This window comes from Lipophrys pholis (assembly GCF_963383615.2).
Source record: "Lipophrys pholis genome assembly, chromosome: 14".
Taxonomy (NCBI): Eukaryota; Metazoa; Chordata; class Actinopteri; order Blenniiformes; family Blenniidae; genus Lipophrys; species Lipophrys pholis.
Window position 1 is genome coordinate 1,865,546 of NC_137633.1, and position 23,632 is coordinate 1,889,177.

General features: G+C 40.1%; 1 protein-coding gene across 1 annotated transcript; it reads right to left on the bottom strand.

Annotated features, from left to right (window-relative positions):
* Positions 1 to 15,136: 15,136 nt before the first annotated feature.
* Positions 15,137 to 16,489, bottom strand: foxg1a (forkhead box G1a; the record flags this gene model as incomplete). The annotated part of the gene is made up of 1 exon (XM_080480556.1): positions 15,137 to 16,489. One exon carries the CDS (start codon positions 16,487 to 16,489, stop codon positions 15,137 to 15,139), a length of 1,353 nt encoding a protein of 450 aa, XP_080336682.1.
* Between the last annotated feature and the right edge of the window lie 7,143 nt (positions 16,490 to 23,632).

Below are 23,632 nucleotides of genomic sequence, written 5' to 3' on the forward strand. Positions count from 1 at the left end.
TTAATTAATTTTTCAACTATTTCATGAAGTGACTGTATTATTTGTTTGCTCCCATAATCATTCACCTCGGTTTTCAGTCTGTTCCCTCATTTCTACATCCCTCCTGTATTCATTCATCTGTTCCCTCACTATATATTTTTCCACTAACCTTTATTTAACAGTTAATTGTCCCTTTGTGGGTTTTTTTTTATTCCACTTCATGTTTATTTTTTCCGCCTTTCCCATTTACTCCATAAAGTTATTCTTTTTAATTTTTTTTTAAGAGTTTGGTTCCCTCATTTGTTCCCCTAAATCCATTGATTTGTTCCCTTTGTTTAAACACACATTTTGATGTAATGTTGTTCCCTCATTTTTTTTTGTTTAACTAGTTGATTCTGTTGATTGTTGGTTTGATTATTTGGTTTATATATTTGTTCCCTTTTCTTTTCTTTTGTTCCCTGAATTTAAGTATTTCATCTAATACTAATAATACAAATTTGTCTGGTTTACTACTTTTCCCACTCAGTTTTATGGTTTAGTTCATGACATTTTACTTTCTCAAATTTTTTCAAGATGTTCTTCAGTCAGTTTTTTCATCTGTTCCCTCAACCTGTTTACAGATTCCTTCAGTTCGTCAGTCGGTGTTAATTTTCTACTTTCCTGTTCCCTAAATAAATCTGTTTGTGTCTCCATAATCCCAGACTTGTGGATTTAACATCGAATCACTTCAGACTTCAAACATCAACAGACAGAGTTTATCAGGAAATCAGTGATTTTCACAATATATGTCTTTTTTGATGAATCGTCTGTTTTCCTGCTGTTTTATCTTCAGTTCAGAGACATTTTCTACAAGTTTCACCTCCTTTGTGTAGTTTTTTTTTTATTGTTGCAGAAAATCTACTTGGTTAATTTGAGGAGAAAATAAAATTTGAAAAAATAACGTGCATTTATTATATATGTAAGTTTATTCATGTGTTCCTTCAGTTTACTCCTTTTCTTTCATAAAGAGGCTCATTATGACGGTTTAACAGTTTAAAAGTTTTATAGTTTTGATATGAAGATATCAAAATCTAATTCTTTTGATATACCAATAAAACAATAAATATTTAGGAACAAGTCAGATGATTATTTTAAAAAATTTAAATCGAATCACAGTGAATTTCACTGTTTTTTAATTTGTTTTTATGACTTTTCATTTAAATTCAACTCATTTCTGCTTTAAAAACAAACAAACAAAAGGTTTGAATGTGAATTTAAAAGTATTATTTAGTCCAGTAGACCCAGGGTACCAGTCACTACAGAGCAAAGCATCATGGGAGTTTTCAGGTTTATTCAAAGAGTTTAAACCAAAACCTGTTTTCTGAATTATTATGTTTTATTGTGCTTTATTGTGTTTTATTGTGTTTTATTGTGTTTTATTATGTTTTATCACTTTGGGTTCTTTATCGACCGGCGAAACATTTTCCTCTCAGAACTGAAACTTCAGATCAGATCAACATTTCCACCTTCGACCTTCGATAACTCCTTCAAAATAAAATTCAAAGTGATGGACTCAGTCAGATTAATTTAACAAGTTAAAAGAAATACAAGTCTCATTTATTCTCGTTTGTTTGTTTGTTTGTTTGTTTGTTTGTTTGTTTGTTTGTTTGTTTGTTTGTTTGTTTGTTTGTTTGTTTGTTTGTTTGTTTGTTTGTTTGTTTGTTTGTTGCCCGAGAAGAAAATACGTTTTTTTTTAAACGGGAAAGAGAAGCACACACACACACACACACACACACACACACACACACACACACACCCTTAATATCCCACATGGATACGTCCTCAGACACAGAGCGAGAGAGAGACTTAAATATCCCACATGGCTTCGTATCCCTCCAACACCCCCACCCCACCCCCACGCGGGCGCGCGCGCCCACACACACACACACACACACACACACTGTCGGGGTCTTTCTCCTTCAAAAATGCAAAATTTGCACAGAAAATGTTTGTTAACGGGTTTTTTTCTTTGTATTATTGAAGCTGTTTGTTTCATATGAATCTTAGTTTGTGAGTAAAAAATCTAGTCGATACGATAAAAACATTATTGACAATTAATCTAAAAACGAATTATTAGTATTTCGCAGCGCAGACTGGGATTCTGCGCATTGTTCTGCGTGTTTGCGTTCATTCTTCCTGCGGTTCTTCACCTTGGCGTTTCTCTTTCTGTCTGATCTGCAAAAACCAAATCGATACTCCTTCAATTTACAACAAAACGTTTAAAAACCTGCAGAGAAAAAGAGAAAACGTCCCAGTTTAGGTTTGTTTAATTTAAAGATTTGCTCAATTTTCTCATTAAAATCTGATTTGACTTTTTTATTTTTTTTTATTAGTATTATTTTCTGCAGCATTTTCTCTCTTTCTATCTGCACGTGATTCAGAAACGTTTACGTCTTTTAAAAAGTTCAGTTTTCTTCATCTGAATATTTTATTGCATTTTTCAGATTTGACTTAAAACACATTTTAATAGTAAACTCTCCTTCTTACATTTCAGTTATTGATGATCCATGTATACCTGCACTCCTGTGTTTGTACATGAGGTCCGTTCACTAAAATGAGACCGTTCATATTAATCCATGAGAAAACATCGCGTGACTCTCACACTGTAAAACAAACTGAAGTAAAGTTACTGATTTTCCTCGTGACGTAATATTTATCCATTAGAATGAATCAGACTTTAATTTATCTGACACCAAACTAATAAATCAAATAATCACATTCAGTCAGCATCTTTCCCATAATATGATCTTTTTTCATCTTTTTATAGTTTGTTTTTGTTTTGTTTTTTAGATTTGATGTATTTCATTTGTTTTTTTGTTTTTAGGAAGAAAAAATGGAATAAGGAAAATAAAAAAATTGATCATTGGGAGCCTTTAAACATCCTTCATACTGCTATGGGGTTATTATTATTATTATTATTAGTAGTAGTAGTAGTAGTAGTGTTATTATTATTATTATTATTATTATTATTATTAGTAGTAGTAGTAGTAGTAGTAGTAGTAGTAGTGTTATTATTATTATTATTATTATTATTATTATTATTATTATTATTGTTATTATTATATTATTATATTATTATTATTATTTTATTGTTATATTATTATTATTTCTTTATTTTTTATATATTTTTTTTATTATTATTATTAACTTTATCAATATTATTGGATTGAACCATTTTTACATCATAAGGTAAAATAAACCTATACAATCTTAAAAAGTTATTAAATGTTGAAATTTCTCGTCAAATTGAATTATTTCCTCTTAAAATAATCTGAGTTAATGACGTCACATGGAGCTGCTGGATTACACTGTCGAACATCCGTTTTGGTAAATCAACCTTATTTTGACAGTTCATTTGAAAACTGTTGATTCAAAATTCACCATTTTTACGGCACGTCAATGAATTTGGTGTTAATAAAGTTACAAACTTTACAGTTTCAGTTCAAAATAAAAGCTCAAATCCAAATCTATTTCTAAACCCTGGGATTAGGGATGTGAAGCTGGAGCCTTTTCTACACTGTAAAACAGCCGATGAGACATTTGGTCAAATCAACTTGTTTTTCTTTGATTTTTAAACTTTTTAGTTGCTTTGCATCAATAATCCTAAAATAAGATTAATGAATTCAGACAGAATGTAACTTATTCTGACTATTTTAAAGTCATTTAAATGAATATTTCAGTGAAGTTTTGTTCAGAATTTAAACATTTTATTTACTTCATTTTTCTACTGAACCGGTCGTGAGGAACATTTTATATGTTTCTACAATTTGACCAAAAACAACTGAAGACATGACATCAAAATAATAAACTTTAAATCTCACACAACATATAAATAAATCCACCTGAAAATTAAACTTTTCATGTATTTTTATCTAATAAATCATTTGTGTTTTTTTTTAATCTTAAAATTAACATAAAATTACCAAATTCATTTAAGGTGGAATCATAAAGAAACTAATTTTGTTCTATAAATATGAATAAAATCAGCTGAAAGTGTAAATTCTTAGAGAATTTCATCTATAAATAAGATTCACTGTAAAACCACATTTGTAGTTTTGGAATTTAATATATTTTGTTTATAAATGATCGTATTCAGTTTGTTTTCTCGATGAATATTTCACCTTCTGATCAACCGGAATATAAATAAATAATCCAAACCTTCCCTCAGGAATGATATTTATCATATTTTGTGTCATTTTCATGTCGATTTCCTCTTCGTCTGAATATTTTCTCTCTCGAGTTTCAGTGTTTCTCTGTTTTGACTTCATGTGGGAAGAAACCTGTAAAACAACTTCTTCTTCTTCTTCTTCTTCTTCTTCTTCTTCTTCTTCTTCTTCTTCTTCTTCTTCTTCTTCTTCTTCTTCTTCTTCTCCTCCTCCTCCTCCTCCTTCTCCTCCTCCTCCTCCTCCTCCTTCTCCTTCTTCTTCTTCTCCTTCTTCTCCTTCTTCTTCTTCTTCTTCTTCTTCTTCTTCTTCTTCTTCTCCTTCTCCTCCTCCTCTTCCTCCTCCTTCTTCTTCTTCTTCTTCTTCTCCTTCTTCTCCTTCTTTTCCCTCCAGCTCATTAAACGTGATGTTTTTCCAGGTTTCCAGGTTTCCAGGTTTCCAGGTTTCCAGGTTTCCAGGTTTCCAGGTTGCCTGATGAGCTTTAAATGTTTCATGTCAATATTGAGTGGATTTAATCACCCTGAGCCTGTGAGCACGTCGCGTGAGAAGTGAAAAGTTTCCCGGTTTGATTCCCGCTCTGAGCTCTTGAGCTATCTGACCTTTTGACCCGCAGGGTTAACCTTCTGCCTCGGCCAATCAGAGCGCAGGATTAGAGCGAGCAGCCGCAGAGCGACACACTCGTCCAGCTGGAGATGAGCAAAGATCCAGATTCAATCCTGAAGTACGAACACAACCTGACAACAGATTTACTGATCAACACACACACACACACACACACACACACACACACACACACACACACACATGCACACGTACACGTACACGTACACGCACACACACACACACAGACACACACACACACATGCACACGTACACGCACACACACATGCACACGCACCCACACACACACTACTGCTGGCAGGGGGCGGGGCCACAGCAGACAAAGACAGGAAGGAAGGAAGGAAGGAAGGAGGAAAGGAAGGAGGAACTAGAAAAGAAGGAAGGATCAAATGAATGAAGTGAAAAATGGAGGTAAAAAGGAAGGAAGCAGGAAAAAAAGAAGGAAAGTTTATACCCCCCTTTCTCCCCCCCCCCCCCCTCCCCCCTCCTCCCCCCTCCTCCCCCTCCCTCCCCCGTGTCCTTCTGTTGCCTCCTTTGTCTTTTGACTGCTGGTCACCCCATTTAACATGGGGCAGATAGCATCAGCCTGACAGAGATTGGGTTCCCCGGCCACTCCATTGTTGGGGTGGGGGGGTCTGGGGGGGTTTGGGGGGTGGGGGGGTTATTGCGTTACAGAGGGACTCGTTTAACTCACAGCCCTCTTTTCGGAAACGAACAAATTGTTGCTGAAAGTCGACCTTTGTTGTGCAGTGAAGTCAATCTGAGAGCCGGCGATCGGATCAGAGGAGCAGAAACCACCGCAGGCCCAAAGTCTGCTGCGACTGTCCAACAACCATCCAACGACTGTCCAACAACCATCCAACGACTGTCCAACACCCATCCAACGATTGTATAACAACCATCCAACGACTGTCCAACAACCATCCAACGACTGTACAACAACCATCCAACGACTGTACAACAACCATCCAACGACTGTATAACAACCATCCAACGACTGTACAACAACCATCCAACGACTGTCCAACAACCATCCAACGACTGTACAACAACCATCCAACGACTGTCCAACAACCATCCAACGACTGTACAACAACCATCCAACGACTGTCCAACAACCATCCAACGACTGTACAACAACCATCCAACGACTGTCCAACACCCATCCAACGACTGTCCAACAACCATCCAACGACTGTCCAACATCCATCCAACGATTGTACAACAACCATCCAACGACTGTCCAACAACCATCCAACGACTGTCCAACACCCATCCAACGACTGTCCAACAACCATCCAACGACTGTACAACAACCATCCAACGACTGTCCAACACCCATCCAACGACTGTACAACAACCATCCAACGACTGTCCAACACCCATCCAACGACTGTCCAACAACCATCCAACGACTGTACAACAACCATCCAACGACTGTCCAACAACCATCCAACGACTGTCCAACAACCATCCAACGACTGTCCAACACCCATCCAACGACTGTCCAACAACCATCCAACGACTGTCCAACACCCATCCAACGACTGTACAACAACCATCCAACAACCATCCGACGACTGTACAACAACCATCCAACGACTGTCCAACAACCATCCAACGACTGTCCAACACCTATCCAACGACTGTCCAACAACCATCCAACGACTGTCCAACACCTATCCAACGACTGTCCAACAACCATCCAACGACTGTCCAACACCTATCCAACGACTGTCCAACACCCATCCAACGACTGTCCAATAACCATCCAACAACTGTCCAACACCTATCCAACGACTGTCCAACGACTGTCCAACAACCATCCAACGACTGTCCAACAACCATCCAACGACTGTCCAACACCTATCCAACGACTGTCCAACAACCATCCAACGACTGTCCAACACCTATCCAACGACTGTCCAACACCCATCCAACGACTGTCCAATAACCATCCAACAACTGTCCAACACCTATCCAACGACTGTCCAACGACTGTCCAACACCTATCCAACGACTGTCCAACACCCATCCAACGACTGTCCAATGATTGTACAACAACTGTCCTGTATCTGCACTTATACCAACCACTGTCTAACCAGTGTCTCACCACTGTCTCACCACTGTCAAACCACAGTCTAACCACTGTCTAACCACAGTCTAACCACTGTCTAACATCCTCCTTGCATCTGCCAAACATCTGGACTGATCCTGAAGTTTCCTGAAGAGTCTCATGAGGTGATTTCACTTTCTCTCTAAAACGTTTCAATAATTCCCGAGAATTAAAGTTTCAGGAAACCAAATCTTCAGAATTTCAAAATAAAAACAGTTTGAATTTTATCCCCCACAGTTTCTCCAGCTGCTCTTCAAGCTCTGAGCGCTGCGGTGGAAGCGGCGATGGCAGGTGGTGTTTCAGTATCTGAACAGTATTCAAAGTTCAGTTCAGACTCACTGAACTCAGAGAGGTTGGAAACTGCTTTCTTTAGTTGTGGAACAGGTTTATAAAAATAAGACGAAGAGCGTCACCTCATTCTGTAAGTTTAAATGTTGAAGCCGTTTAATCTGAGAAAATAAATTCAGTTATTTGATTTTATCAATTTATTTTTCTTTAACCTGAGTTTGATTGAGCTTCTCTCAGGAAACGTTTCTGAATAAAATCACTATTTATTGTTTTGGTGCTAAAATGAAACACTATTTTAATTTGAAGCTTTAATGGGAAGAAAAACAACCACATTTCTTATTAAAAACGTCAATATTTGGTTTGTAAAACTGTAAATGTTTTACAATAAACCCACTTTGTTTGAGTTAATCCCTTTTTATTCTGCTGACGTTAAAAAGCAGATTTTAACTTTCCATCTCTTTAATGTTGTTTTTTGTTCTGAGACCAAAGATTCTAATCTGAGCTTCTATATTCAAATGTTTCAGTTGAATCTGACCAATAAGAAGAGATTTTAACGACTCGGCTTCATTGTTTATTTCTTTGAGTCCTTCATTTGTCTTCAATGTGTTTCAGGTGTTTTTTTAGCTTTAAAATCTCATTTAAACTTCACTGAGCAGATTAAAAGTCTCAAATTCCATCTGATTACCACAGATTTCTCTTTTTCAATTGGGAAAATAAAATATTGAAGTGTGTAAAAATCCTTTAAAAATGAACATTTCAATAAGATAAATTCACTTTGTTCCCGTTTCCGTCATTAGTTTCAGGATGAGCTGCAGAGGAAAGAATTCCGGAGGTTTTCTTTTCCTCGGGTCTGAACTGAACCGATTTTATCCTCCGAGGCAGCAAAGTGTTTATTTTGTTCCGACTTCCTGCAGAGCGTCAAAATCTAACGATCCAGAGTCAAACGGAGGATTTACACTCGTCTAACAACCCGACTCACCGGAGCTCCAACAGACCGTCAGTAACAGACACGACTTTCATTTAAAGCTCCTTCTTGAGCCACGAACTGGGAAAAAGTTCCGTTTTATTTCTGAAGACTAATTCTCTAATCCTGAAAACTCTTGGATGTTTTTCATTTTTAATCTCAATTATTTCAGTTTTACTTCACGTAAATCTCTTCATCCTCAAAGTTTTTGTCTTTAAAACTGCAATTTATTCACTTAAATGTTCAAAAAAACCACGCAAATCTCTGTCTGAGCGGCGTTTAGAGGAAACGCTCATATTCCATAACATTTTACTAAAATAATAGAAATTGATTTCAAAATGTTTTTGTTTATTCGTCACATGTTTATGTTTTTGTCTGTTTGAGGTACAATGTGATTTAATTTTCAGTTAAAGAATTTCCCTCGGGGATTGATATTCTATTCTATTCTATTCTATTCTATTCTATTCTATTCTATTCTATTCTGTTCTATTCTATTCTATTCTATTCTATTCTGTTCTATTATGTTCTGTTCTATTCTATTCTATTCTATTCTATTCTAATCTGTTCTATTCTGTTCTATTCTATTCTATTTTATTCTATTTTATTCTATTCCTCCATCAGATGTGAGGGAATCTCTCCATGAGACAAACTGCAGATTTTCTTCATAAAACATCGAGGGAGTAAAAAACACTTCAGTTAAAAAAAAAAAGTGTAAAAAATGTAAATAAAATCTGCACACGTATCTTAACCTGCACAGATCGTGACTTTTGACCTCCAGATTATTCTGCATTTTTATATTGTGACGTCAAATAAATGGAGGAGGAGGTCTGACCTTTGACCCTGAAGGAGAGAATCGTCCTTAAAATATAAATACAGAATGAAAATATAAAAACTAGATTTTCTACAGAAGCTGATTGTCAAAAGGATTTTTAATTTAAAATGGAGGATTTTTTTGGTTTTTTTTGTACATTTAGGTGCAAATAATTATTCAAACTCTGGAAGTGAAACCAGGATGTGTGACATTAGATAAGAAAATCAGCAAAAATATATAAAACATGCAGAGAAATGAGCTTCAGCAGAAACACAAGGAGCAAAATATGAAATCTGCCGACGGAACAAAAATCATTTCTGCAGAAAAAATATTAGGTTTAAGATTTTGAGGCTTTTTTAATGTGGGAATTTTTTTTTCTTTTTTTTTTAAAGAAAACAAACAAAACGTCAATTTTTGCTGTTTTGATTGAATCTGAGGCTCAAAATGATGAAGTGAAAAGAGGCTGACCTTTGACCTCCAGCATCAGCAGGAGTCACACAAAAAAGAAAAATTAAATAAAAGTTCGTTTGGTTCAAAAAGACAAAAACGCAGAAAAAACTCAAAAAGGTCAAACTTTCAACTGCAAATAAAAATAATAATAACAATCATAATAAATAAATAAATAAATAAAGAGAAGCGACCTGATTGATGTTTTCTAACATTTGAGGTGAAAAACATTTTTCTTTTTTCAACAGAGACGCACATAAAAATAAAATAAAAAAACACCAGCGACCTTTGACCTCCAGCTTCAGGAGCTGAAGCAGCAAAGAAAAGGAGAAAGTTCCTGAGGTGCAGGGAGACATGATGAGGAAGCAGAATATTTCAGGTTTGACCTTTGACCTCCAGCTTCAGGAGCTTCAGGAGCTTCAGGAGCTTCAGGAGCTTCAGGAGCTTCAGCAGCTTCAGGAGCTTCAGGAGCTTCAGGAGCTTCAGCAGCTTCAGGAGCTTCAGGAGCTTCAGCAGCTTCAGGAGCTTCAGGAGCTTCAGCAGCTTCAGGAGCTTCAGGAGCTTCAGGAGCTTCAGGAGCTTCAGGAGCTTCAGGAGCTTCAGCAGCTTCAGGAGCTTCAGGAGCTTCAGGAGCTTCAGGGGCTTCAGGAGCTTCAGGAGCTTCAGGAGCTTCAGGAGCTTCAGGAGCTTCAGGAGCTTCAGGAGCTTCAGCAGCTTCAGGAGCTTCAGGAGCTTCAGCAGCTTCAGGAGCTTCAGCAGCTTCAGGAGAAGCAAAGACACATTTTACAGAATGAAAAACTAAATCCTGCAGAAGTGAAACGACAAGAAGACGTGAAGCAAGAAAATCTGGACTTTTGGTTAAAAAGTCATAAAAACTGAGCTGAACTCAGTTTTTGTTTTTATCCTAAATTAAATAAATGATAAAAAAAACAAAACCGGGTTTTTGTTGCTGAACTAAGAGGCTGAAGGAAGTTTGACCTTTGACCTGCAGAAATGATCCAACAGGGTCCAAATGTAAGAGGAATTAATATAATAATGGAGGGGGTGTGTGTGTGTGTGTGTGTGTGTGTGTGTGTGTGTGTGTGTGTGTGTGTGTGTGTGTGTGTGTGTGACCTGCAGCGAAAACAAACGTCACGCAGCTTCTTGTTTTGTTGTTTTTTTCTAATCATTTCCAGATTATTATTAAACCAGATTTATTTAATTTTTCCCTCCTCAGACATTTAAATTTGAAATTCCAGTCCAAAATAAATCAGATTAATAATCTCACTTTGCAGAAAAACGTCGCTGCGCTGCGCTGCGCCTCTTTCTCTCTGCGCTTTTACGCACCTGCGCCTCAATCCAACAACAAGACAACAAGTTCCTCCTCATGCACGCGCGCGCGCACACACACACACACACACACACACACACACACACACACACACACACACACACACACACACACACACACACACACACACACACACACACAGGTGAGGTGAGGTGGGGCCGCGTGAGGCTCCGAACACAAACGCTTCCACTTTGTCCAAAAAAAACGGGTTTTCTGTTCTGCCTCATTTAAACACCTCGAGACTGATTCACAGGACGCAAATGTGGATTGAACGAGAAGAAAGAGAGGAAGAGAGGAGAGGAGAGGAAGAGAGGAGAGGAGAGGAAGAGAGGAGAGGAGAGGAGGCTCGTTTCACAGCTTTACTCCTGCAGGAGGTGATCAGAGGAGCAGCGGCCACTCTGGGTCTTAAAACTGATTTTGTTTTACCTCAACCAAAACAAACGACAACGGGGAGACGCGCGTGAGGACAAAATTCGGAAAAGGTGCAAAACTGCAGCGCCTGTTACGACTAAATAAAGACAGAACGGAATCAGCTCCTGTAGGAAACAAGTCGACGCCTCAGATCTGCCGAGAAAAAACACAATCGTGTCCAAATTGAAGCAAAATCTCCATAAAAAAATGAATCATTTTGATTTAAACATGATTTCAGAATATTGGAGGGACGCGGCGGAGCCTCGTGCTCCAAACGAGAAGCTCCTCGCGTCACATCACCGCAAACCAGCAGAAAAGCTGCAGACAAGAGGCGCATCCGGACACACAGCCGCACATTTCCGCTCCTCAGGACGAAAACTGTGGCGCAAACACGTGGAAGAAAAACCGCACAAACAGCCGCAGTGAGTCTGGTTCACGAAACACGACGTGGAGAAAAGATTCCAGGAAGATCGAGCCTGCAGCTTCCAGACACAATTCCGCACATTGAGGCGCAACAACTGAGCAGCAGCAGAACAGGCAGAACCAGCGCAGACTGGAGATCAGATTGAAAGTAAATAAAGCATCTTCATCCGATTAAAGACTGAAAAAAAACGGCTAATTTATAGATTCAAATTCAGGTTTAAGGCTGAAACAGAAACAATCTGCAGCAGAAAGACGCAAACAAACAGCAGCTTCACAAAGAGGCGCAGAGGATCCCGGAGAGGCTCCAAGAAAAGAACAAATCTGCAGCTTTCAGCCTCAATTCCGCAAACCAGCAAGACTGGAGACAAGCCATGAATATTCCAAATCAGCCTGGAAATAAAAAAAATTCTCTAAAACAAAACTGCGTAAAACCAGAAAAGCAAAAATGAAAAAGAATAAAAAACATTCTGCAAAAAAATCAGACTCAGCAAAGCAACAAAACGCTGAATTACTCCGTTATTTATCATTATTCTCAACAAATGTCCGCAATAAGTCAAAGTTAGAAATATTTATCGGGTCAGATGAGACAGAGCTCAACAAAATACTCAAATTCGGACTGAAAACTTCACCAAAGAATAATAAAATAGAAGATATAATGTCAAAGTCTCTGTTTTAAAGACACAAACAGACGAAACGCTTCAATTCAAGCTGACAGCGTCACTTTTCTCACATTTACAGATTAAAAGCAGTTTCTGTCTCATTCATAAAAACAATAATCAGACTGAACAAAACAGCGTCACTTCTTTCAAATAAAAGGATCAAATCTGCAAATGTCCAGATTAACGTGTCAATGTTTCACACGTCTCCACGCACAGACGTGACGAAACGACACAAACGCTCAAATTCAGCCTGAAATCTGCAGAACAACACACATGTACACGATTAGACTGGAGGAAACACGACTCGCGCTGAATTCCGCCTGGAAATGTCGCGTTTCTTTAAATAATATTTCAAGACGAAAATGTCAGAATTTCTTTTTTGACGCCACAAAAAAATAAAAAAAAACACATTTAGAGAATCAGACTGAACAAAACGCTAAAAAAAAACAACCGGATGTGAACTGAAAGGGTCAAATCTGCAGATATGCTGATTAAAATGTCAAAGTTACACAGGTTTACACGCGCAGACGTGACAAAACAACACCAACAATCATCACGATGTGACATAAATGGGTTTTTTTCTTTAAAGCTGAAAATTTCTGGATTTAAATGTCAGTTTTTTCTGCTTTTTGAGCCACAGACGCGCCACAGAAACACGCCGTCACGCGTGGACGCGGCCTGACGCTCCGGTGTGGAGCTGCAGAAGGAAGAAGAACCGGGGAACCGGAGCTTCTAATGTTTTTTCTCTTCTTTAAAAAAAAAAAAAAGAAGAAGAAGAAGAAGGAGGCTCGTTTTGGGAAGATTTCTGTGCACAAAGCGAGAGGCCGCAGCCCGCAGCGCCTCAGATTTCACCGCTCCAAAATGTTGCACACACTCACACTCTCACACACACACACACACACACACACGCACACACACACACACACAAACACACACACACACAGTCTGTCAGGCTCCAGCAGCCTGAACGCGACCTCTGGTTGCATCATTTGACACAGTTTTTCCCCCCAAACGCGCGTAAATCTTCATGCGTAAAATGAAACTTTACGCACAGGCGCATCATAGAATAATAAAAAAAGGGGGGAAAGAGGAAATTCCTCACATGTGAAAGCAACATTCCAGCTTTCTATGCGGGAGCTTGTTCTCATTTCAAAACCTTAAATTGAAGAACAAATCTAGAAAACAAAATGCGGCGTTTTTTTCTGAAAATCTCGTGATATCGAGGAGAATTGTTCCTGTTTGACTAGTAATTGTGTTTGTTTGGTGGATCAGAGACACACGCACGGCGGGGGAAAGAAGACAAGGGGATTTGCGTTAGTTAAGAATGTAACCTATTCTTTTATTTGTGTTTTTTTTTTTTTTTAGGATTAAAACATTTTTTTTCTCTTTTTTAGCTTTTGTAAGCGACAAACACGGGAATAAGAAGAAGACCACAATAGTATCACAACCATGAAAAATTGTTTTAGAGACGACAATTAAAGGACAATCATTCCAAGTAGTATTTAGATAATGAGGCTTTTTTTTCTCTTCAGGCAAACAAACGGGTTTTTACATCGTTCCTCCTTTTCTTTAGAAAAAAAATATATAATAATAATAATAAAGGCAAAAAGAACCAAATTCAAGTTACAGGGAGATAATTTTGATTTCTTTTTTTTTTTTTTTTTGACTAATTGTACAAAAAGTGAGTGAAGAAGAGACGTGAGCGTCCGTTTGTTTCCCGGCGGTCACATTTTACAAATAAAACATAAAAACATCACAGGCTGCACTGCGGAAAATCTCCACCAAACGAGACGCATTCAATTTAATATAGCAAACAAATTAAGGCAAAAAAAACTCTCCCACATCTGCACCAACAAAACAGCCACTTTTTATTCCAAAAAAGCGTCAAACTGCATCAGAGTTCCTCTAATTTCAGGGAGAAAAACTGCGTTGAAAAAAAAAATCTCGTTTAAATGGGTATTTTCTGCAGTGAAGGAGGCAACAGTCACTCCTTCATCCTCTCACTCTCTCACTTCTTCACGCACACCAGGCCTCTGAAATCTCCTACCAACCGAGTCTTTGGTCTATAAAAAGTTACAGGAACACTTTGAAATAAACGTTGAGGGGAAGTTTAAAAAAAAAAAAAAACAGCCAGAGTCGCTTCACTTTCTGCTTCACAAACAAACACACGTCGTTTCTGTTTTGTTGTTTTTTTTTTGTTGTTTTTTTACTGCGTAGAAAATTAAAACAAAACATTTTGTGGTGGAAAAAAAAAACTCACTCCCGCCGCTTCTTCTTCTCTGATACCTGATAATACTGCAAAAAACATGCGGGCGAAAAACCAGCTATTAGAGATATTATTCTTATTATTTTTAACCTTTTTTTAAATCTCAAAATTAGACCAAACTATTTTAAATACACATTCTATAAAAGTAACGCCTCCTCCGACAACAACAACAGAAAATCCTCATCCTCATCATCCTCAGCAGCCTACAGCTCCCATCATTCTCCGCTCCATCACATTGCACAGCGCTGACTGACAGAAGAATATACAGACGAACCGACACTGAGAGGAACAGACATTATGTACACACAGAGGAGAGATCAGAACGAGAATAATATTAATAATAATAATAATAATATTAAAAAATACCTGGAAACTTCAGGGCTGCTTTCTGTGTTTGTGCTGCTCTTTTCTCTCTCTCTCCTCTTTTCTATAGTTTATAATCATTCTGTCGTTTTTTGTTGTTTGTTTGTTTGTTTGTTTGTTTTTTTCTGTTTTTTTACAGTGTTAATGTTCAGTGTAAAATGTTCAACTTACAGTTCCAGTCTGAGTTTTCACTCCTTTCAGGGTGCACTGACAGGGTGGCTGTAGGAGGACAGGGGGTCGGGAGGGGGGGCGGGTGTTAGTGTATAAGCGGGTTGGAAGTCGACCCCTGGTTCTGGTGCGTAAAATAGTCAGACAAACCCCCGGAAAGTCCCGAAGAGAAGGCCGGGAGCGAGCCGGACAGGGCCGGCCGCAGAGAGTCACAGGGCAGCGCGGAGGAGGACGGAGCCTGAGGGGAGTTGGAGGCCGACGCGCGGGCGGCTTGCAGCGCGCCACCGCCGGCCCCGCCGCCGCTCTGCGCGCTCATGGACGGGTGCGGGACGTGCGGGAAAAAGTAACTCGTCTGTCCGGCCAGCAGGTTGACCGAGCACGGGTTGAGGGAGTACGTGGCCCCGGAGCAAGGCACGGAGAGGCCGCAGGGCACCGCCGAGGCCGCCAGGGCCGCCGCCGTCAGGTGGTGCGTGGCGTACGGCAGGTCCCCGCCGACCAGCCGGTCCATGCTCAGCCCGTTGGACGACGGGAACGACGAGTGGTTGTTGCTCATGTTCTGCGTCAGCATGGTGCTGTAGGACATCGGGTGCGCCGGGTAACCCGACGAGGTCCCGTTGTAGCCCAAAGCGCTGCCGGCCCGCGGGTGGTGCAGCGACAGGAAGGGGGACATGGGCCAGTACAGAGACCCGGCCCGGTCCATGAAGGTCAGGCCGGAGGTCAGCCGGGCCCCGCGCTTGAAGGCCAGCTTGGCCCGAGAGGTGGTGGAGCGTCGCCGGAGCTTGCCGGTGGTGCCGCCGATGAAGACGTCGTCGCTGCTCGGGTCCAGCATCCAGTAGTTTCCCTTCCCCGGGTCGTCGTAGTGCCGCGGCACCTTGACGAAGCACTTATTGAGGCTGAGGTTGTGCCGGATGGAGTTCTGCCAGCCCTGCTTGTTCTCCCGGTAGTACGGGAAGTTCTTCATGATGAACTCGTAGATGCCGTTGAGGGTGAGCCTCTTCTCGGGGCTCTGCCGGATGGCCATCATGATGAGCGCGTTGTAACTGAACGGAGGTTTTTCGTACTTGCCGCTCTTCTTCTCTCCGTCCTTCCCCGCGGAGGCTCCGTCCGCGTCCTTCCCGTCCTTCTTCTCCTCCTGCTGCTGCTTCTCCTTCTCCTCCGGGCTGCTCTCCGGGCTCGACGACTCACTCTTCGGCTCCGGTTTGCCGTCCTGCTGCGCGCCCGGGAGCGGCGCCTTGTGCTCGGGTTCGTCCGCGCCGCCGGGCCGGTGGTTCTGGTGCAGGAGGTGGTGCTGGTGGTGGTTCTGGTGGTGGAGCTGCTGCGGGGTCTGGTGGCTGCTGCTGTTGTTGTTGTCGTTTTGCACGGCCTCGGGCACCAAACTGTTTATACTGAACGACGATTTGGGAATCATTTTCACCTCTTTGCGCTCTCCCATATCCAACATCACCGGGCACTGAGGGGGGAAGCGGCACCGAGCAGAAGCGACGCACACAGCTGGGTTTCAATCTGTCCGCTCTCTGCCTGCGAACCAGGACGGGAAAGAAGGAAGGGGGGACAGATAGGAAGAAGGAAAGTATAGCCCAACAAACTATTTCATGTTCGGTTTGGGGAGAAAAAAGGAAACACACACACACAACACACATGTACACACACATCGATAGGAGACAGATAGCTGCAATTAATTAGTGAGCCGCAGCCACTAAAGCAAGTAAAAAACATTGGTTGGACCTTTCCAGTCCTCAGCCAACCAGGGGAACATTAGTATTAAATATTAAGGCGTCCTCTGCGCTCTCAGCCAATCATGACGCTCAGGGAAACACACACATCCACCAATGCCCTGCACGCTGCAAAAAGTGCCCTCCTCCGTCAGTCTCAGCGCGGCTCCGCGAGACTTGAACCGTCTTCACTCGATGGAAACAAACCTGGAAATGTCACTTTAAACTTTATTCTTTAATTTTATACAAAAGGCGTGGAGTTTTGTTGAACCAAAAAGTCTTTAGAGTGAAAATTACGACTCTGATTTGAGTCTGGTTTTGAAAAAACAAGCATCGGAATGGGAGAAATGACCGCAACAACACGTTATTGTTGATAGTTCCATCGTTTCCATCTGCTTTTTATTGATATTTCGGTGGGAAAAATCACACTTTCCGTGCTTCTTCCACGCCCAATTGCGCACACTTTTTACAGCGTGCAAAAACACACTCTCCCATATCAGCACCCCCCCTCTTCATCCCCACCTCCACCAAAAACCGTGGCTGGAAAACACACACCGTGCATGCGTAAACCCAAATCCCCGCCGCTCTTCATATTTACACTCCTCCGATTCAAATATTTGCCCCTTCGGTGTCTCCAAACCTGTTTACATCCCGGCACAGAGGGTAAATAAACAGAGCGAGGGGATCCGGAGGGCACGCGGACACGGTCAGGACACGCAGAGGTGATTTGTGTGTCAGATCGCTGCAGACAGAAATGAAACGGGACGTTTCTCCAAATAAAAAAAATAAAAAAATAAGCCGCTTCAGCTCCGTGCGTAAAAACGCTGCGCCAGGAGTGCGCCGCCGGGGAGGCGTCACAGCGACAACATGTCACGCTTCGTCTCCTCTTGGCGGAGCGGAGTTAGTTTACCGGCGGAGCGAGGATAGTTTACCGGTAGAGCGGAGGTTACCGGCGGCCCGCGGAGCTCCGGGCGCGCGGTGCACCACAGGCCGCCGAGGGCGCGCCGCGCCGCACGCCTCGAAAACCCCCAAAAATAAAAAATAAAAAAATAAGTATAAATGATTCACCGAAAAGCGACAGCGAGGAGGAGGACTGGGTTTACAGCCGCCGATGTGTTTCCTTCGGGATTTACCCCCAAAAAGCAGCGCAACGTCACGTTTTCATCAGAAAGAAGCGGAAATCAAATCAGAGCGCGCAGATTCGTCCATAACGGAAACATTCACACTCCTCACAACAAATATCCACAACATGTGAGGTTTTAACCACCTGAAATCTGAATTTTATTTCATTATTTGATGTTTTCACGCAGTACATGACCGCAGGCCAAACCGCAGTTTGACTCTTTGGCACCGAGCAGGAAAAGATGGACACACATGTTTACGCAGTGAAAGAAACGATCCAGTTTTAAAACAGGAAGTTCAGTCAGATCAAACCACACTTAGTTTATTTCCTCTTTTTTTGTGACCAACTCACACAAAAATCAAGTTTCTCATTGAAAGAGCAAGATCATTTTCAAGAGCGAAATAAAATACGAAACTGACATTTCGGTTTTTCTTGAAACGCCACAGGTTGAAGTTTTATCATTTTATTATTTTACTGATTTTAACCTCCGACACACAAATGAAATTCTCTTCGTTTCCTCACAGATTCAACAAGCTGCAGACAAATAAACACAAAATAACTTCTGTTGTCCTCAGAGATATTCCAAAGCTCAACTCAAATAGAAAAAACTCCACAAATACACGACATGATACAAATCAACTACACGTCGTCTAAATCAACGCAAACATCAAACACGAATCACGAAAAAATAACCAACAGAAACAAACAAATATAAACACTAATGTGTCATAAAAATAAATATAAAAAACCAAATTATACCGTCAGTCAACAGAAATACACAAAATAACACGAAATAGAAATGGAGCAACTTTTACTGAGACTTTCACAAAAAGGTACAAATCGAGGAAATAACACAAATACATGATGAGTCAATAAAGACAACACACACACACACACACACACACACTCACAGAATAACACAAGTTCAACAACAAACACAACACACAACCAAACGCTAATTATTCGATGAACTACAACCAAACTTCATTATTCCAAAAAACAAACTACAACCGAACTTCATCATTACTTTATAAACTACAATTAAACTCCATTACTGTACTCCACAAGCTACAACCAAACCTCATTATTTACAAACTCCATTATTCTTCATAATACAAAGTAACTTCATGATTATTCTACAAAATGGCGACGCTGATCTCCTTTGATCTCCTTTGATCTCCATGACGAGTCTCTTTTCTACTTTGACATTTTTTATGCGAAAAGTTGGTGAAATACATACAAACCAATAAATCAATAATAAATAGCAGTGATGCCGGTAACCCGTTAATTAGTGACACGTTACTCTCATATGACCACTTTTTTCAGTAACAAGTAATCTAACGCGTTACTATTTCCAAGCCAGTAATCAGATTACAGCTGACTGTGCTTTACTGTTGTAACGTCCAACAGGTCTGCAAAGCCTCTTTATTATCAAACAGAACCGGGCCGCTCCTCGGTTCTGCTCCATATGGACACAAGCAGAGTGTCTGCACGCTCACCTGACCCGCCCCCTTCTCCACTCTCAGCCAATCACAGGCCAGCTCGCTCTAATGGTGCGTTCAGGTAACACAAAAGAATAGGAACTAACCAACATGATCAATAAACCTTATTACAGCATCAATAACACAACGGCAGAGAAGTTACACTATTTTTGTAATTTCCCTGAGTAAAAACATATATTGTCAGGAAGCTCCTCCCCTTTTTTCAGAGTTTTTAGCAAAACCGTTTTATTATGTTGAGAGGGGGGGGGGGGTGTTGTCGGCAGCTGCTGAAAGTAACTAAAAAGTTACTTATATTCTGACGTAGTTACTTTTAAAAACAAGTAATCGGTTAAGTAACAGAGTTACTTTTTAAGGAGTAACTAATAATTGGTAATCAGATTACTTTTCCCAGGTAACTGTGGCAACACTGACAAATACACAGACGAAAACTTAATCTTCCCGGCTAACTAATAGATAGATAGATAGATAGATAGATAGATAGATAGATAGATAGATAGATAGATAGATAGATAGATAGATAGATAGATAGATAGATAGATAGATAGATAGATAGATAGATAGACAGACTCTCTGGAATCATCTTTCGTTCGACCAAATCAAACCAAAAATCTAAAGTTTTTCAACAATGCTTCTAGATTCAAAGTTATCTGGAGGTTTAAATCAGTTCTCTGCTTCTCAGCAGGAGGTTCCGCTCGGTTCCCAGTTGGACTGGCTGGAGGCCCGATGAGGCTCCTGAAGAGTTCTGCTTCAATTCCGCTCAAGGAGTTCAGAGTTCTCGATCAGATTCTCTCCAGCTGTCTAAAACTCTTGATTTAATCAGAATCCATCGTTCTTTGTGAATCTGTCGAGATCGTTGAGGAGTTCTCTTCCAGGAGGCTTAAGGGATTTTATTGGCTCTCAGCTGAGGTTCAACAGTTACAGGATTGTTAACGGAGACTCTTAGAACCTCTTGTGGGTATCTCCAATCATTCTGCGGATCGTTGAAGGAACCTTTTGTCAGCTTCTTAGGAAACTTCTTATGAGTTCCAGCTGCTTCAAAGGTCCTTTAGAGACCTTTCTGTGAATGGCTTTGTGGAACATCTAGAAGCGTTTTGAAGGTTCTAGGATTTATCGTTTTGGTTCATCATCATATCTAAGAGGGTTCTTGAAGGTTTCTCAGGTTTTCTCGGGTCCCAGGAGAGGTTCACCACTGTGTGGAGTTTGGTTCTTAAAGGCGATGTGAAGATTTTTAAAGATTCTCAAGAGGTTGTAATGGTTCCTGAAGACTTCTGCAGCATGTAGAGGTTTTTAAAATATATATTTCAGGGTTCTGTGAGCTTGTTAGGAATGTCAAATGAGTTCTAGTTGTCATTTCTAGACGAGATTGGTAGCTCTACTGGGGTTCAAAGGTTTTTCTGTTCAGATTTCTTGTTGGCTCATTAGACAGACTCTTAAATGGTTTCTTGAAATGCTGGATGTTTTTTTATTTTAATGGAATCAGGAGATTTTCAGGACAAATGTTTATTCTTTCTAATTCCTCTTGAAGGGTTCTCGTGATAGAAAGACTGAAAACTTTCAAGGGGTTTTGTTACAATCAGCTCAGTTTTGGGAGTCGGAAGTTCAGTTTTCAGTTTTATGACTGATCCTGAAGATCATCATGTAGAATATGAGGGGATATATGGGGGGATATATGAGGGGATATATGAGGGGATATATGAGGAGATATATGAGGGGATATATGAGGGATATATGAGGGATATATGAGGGGATATATGAGGAGATATATGAGGGGATATATGAGGGATATATGAGGGATATATGAGGGGATAGATGAGGGGATATATGAGGAGATATATGAGGGGATATAAGGGGATATATGAGGAGATATATGAGGGGATATATGAGGGGATATATGAGGGGATATATGAGGAGATATATGAGGGGATATATGAGGGGATATATGAGGGGATATATGAGGAGATATATGAGGGGATATATGAGGGATATATGAGGGATATATGAGGGGATAGATGAGGGGATATATAAGGAGATATATGAGGGGATATATGAGGAGATATATGAGGGGATATATGAGGAGATATATGAGGAGATATATGAGGGGATATATGAGGGATATATGAGGGGATAGATGAGGGGATATATAAGGAGATATATCAGGGGATATATGAGGAGATATATGAGGGGATATATGAGGGATATATGAGGGGATATATGAGGGGATATATGATGAGATATATGAGGGAACATATGAGGAGATATATGAGGGGATATATGAGGGGATATATGAGGAGATATATGAGGGGATATATGAGGGAACATATGAGGAGATATATGAGGGGATATATGAGGGAACATATGAGGAGATAGAGGAGGGGATATATGAGGAGATATATGAGGGGATATAAGGGGATATATGAGGAGATATATGAGGGGATATATGAGGGGATATATGAGGGGATATATGAGGAGATATATGAGGGGATATATGAGGGGATATATGAGGGGATATATGAGGAGATATATGAGGGGATATATGAGGGATATATGAGGGATATATGAGGGGATAGATGAGGGGATATATAAGGAGATATATGAGGGGATATATGAGGAGATATATGAGGGGATATATGAGGAGATATATGAGGAGATATATGAGGGGATATATGAGGGATATATGAGGGGATATATGAGGAGATATATGAGAGAACATATGAGGAGATATATGAGGGGATATAAGGGGATATATGAGGGGATATAAGGGGATATATGAGGGGATATAAGGACTGTTGGGGGATTTGTAGGGTGTGACTCAGCTGTTAAAGGAGGCTTGATAAGTTGCTGTCATCATGAAGATTCTTCTTCAGAGGTTTTTTTAGTTTAGAACAATTGTAGCTCGTTCTTATTTTGTTACAGAAGATTTGAGTCGATTCTGTTGTTTCTTATGATGAATTAACGGGAAACCATAAACCTTAACCGAAGAAAAGGAGATTTTAAATGAGCTCTGAAAGGTTTTTCTTTACCAGTTCCAGGAGGATCTGGTGATGATATGAAGATGTTAACATAGTTTAAAACGCAACAATTAAAGCAGAAAATCCATTTAAAGTGAACAAATCATCCGGTTTGTGTTTGAATCCTCAGAGAAGAGAAACCCGAGCGGCCTGAATCGATCCGACCTCAGAGAGACTCCAAGGCGTTAATCTGCTGAGTTTTCTGCCCGAGTGGAAATGTTTGAACACACGACCAGAGGAGAGCAGAAGACGCCCCCTAGTGGTTTAGAACAGAACCATCCAACCCAGACCTGACGTTTATTTACACCTGCAGTTTAATGTGTCAAGAGTTGGTTTTTATTCCGTCGAAACTTCTCAAACATTCATTGTATTTCTTAGGATTTATTCATTTGAGGAGTCCAAGAGTTTTAAATTAATTTCTTGAACTCCTCTTCAGCTCGTGCACATTAAACCTTCAAAGCTGTAAAAGTGAGACACGATGGATTTTTACGCGTAAATCAGAAAACAAACGGTGTGAATGAAGTGAAACTGAAGAGATCGACACTTAAATAAACACAGAAAACCTATATAAGTATATGTTTATTTATGGTTGAGTCGAAAAGGTGATCGATATGATGTTCCACGATCATTCCGGTTTTCTTTTAATACATTTTGCACCATATTGTTTATTTTACGCACCGAATTCCGTTTAAGAGACGATTTTCAATGAGGAAAAAAAAACCTAGGAAATGTTGAATGGGACGTTTCATTGCGGCTCTTTAAGGAAAAAAAGGAATAAAACTTTTCCTGAGTTAATTCAAATCGAGATAACGGATCAGGAAATGGCGCTCATCGGTCATTTGTATTTATTCAAAAATACGAAGATTATACCGGAAGATTGTAACCTTATATTTGACATATATTAACTTTATTTAAAATCTTCAAATGTTATTTTACTGTGTCTTGTTTTTAAAAGCCTATAAAGAGCAAGCGCGATTTTGACGTAATTCAAAATAACATCAATCGTTTCAAGAAATAGAAAAAATATATATTTTTAAAAAACAAGTGGCTGTTTAACTTTATCAGTTTCAGATCGAAATAAATACATTTTATTTGTTTGATCTGGACGAAAACACAAAAAATGTGGTTTCTGAACGGAGAATAAATTCAATATTTCTGTTCCTTGAACAAAGTGGAGTAATAATCTCGTTTCTGCGGCGAATAAAAAAAATCAAATCAGCACCTAATGCTGGAAAAAAG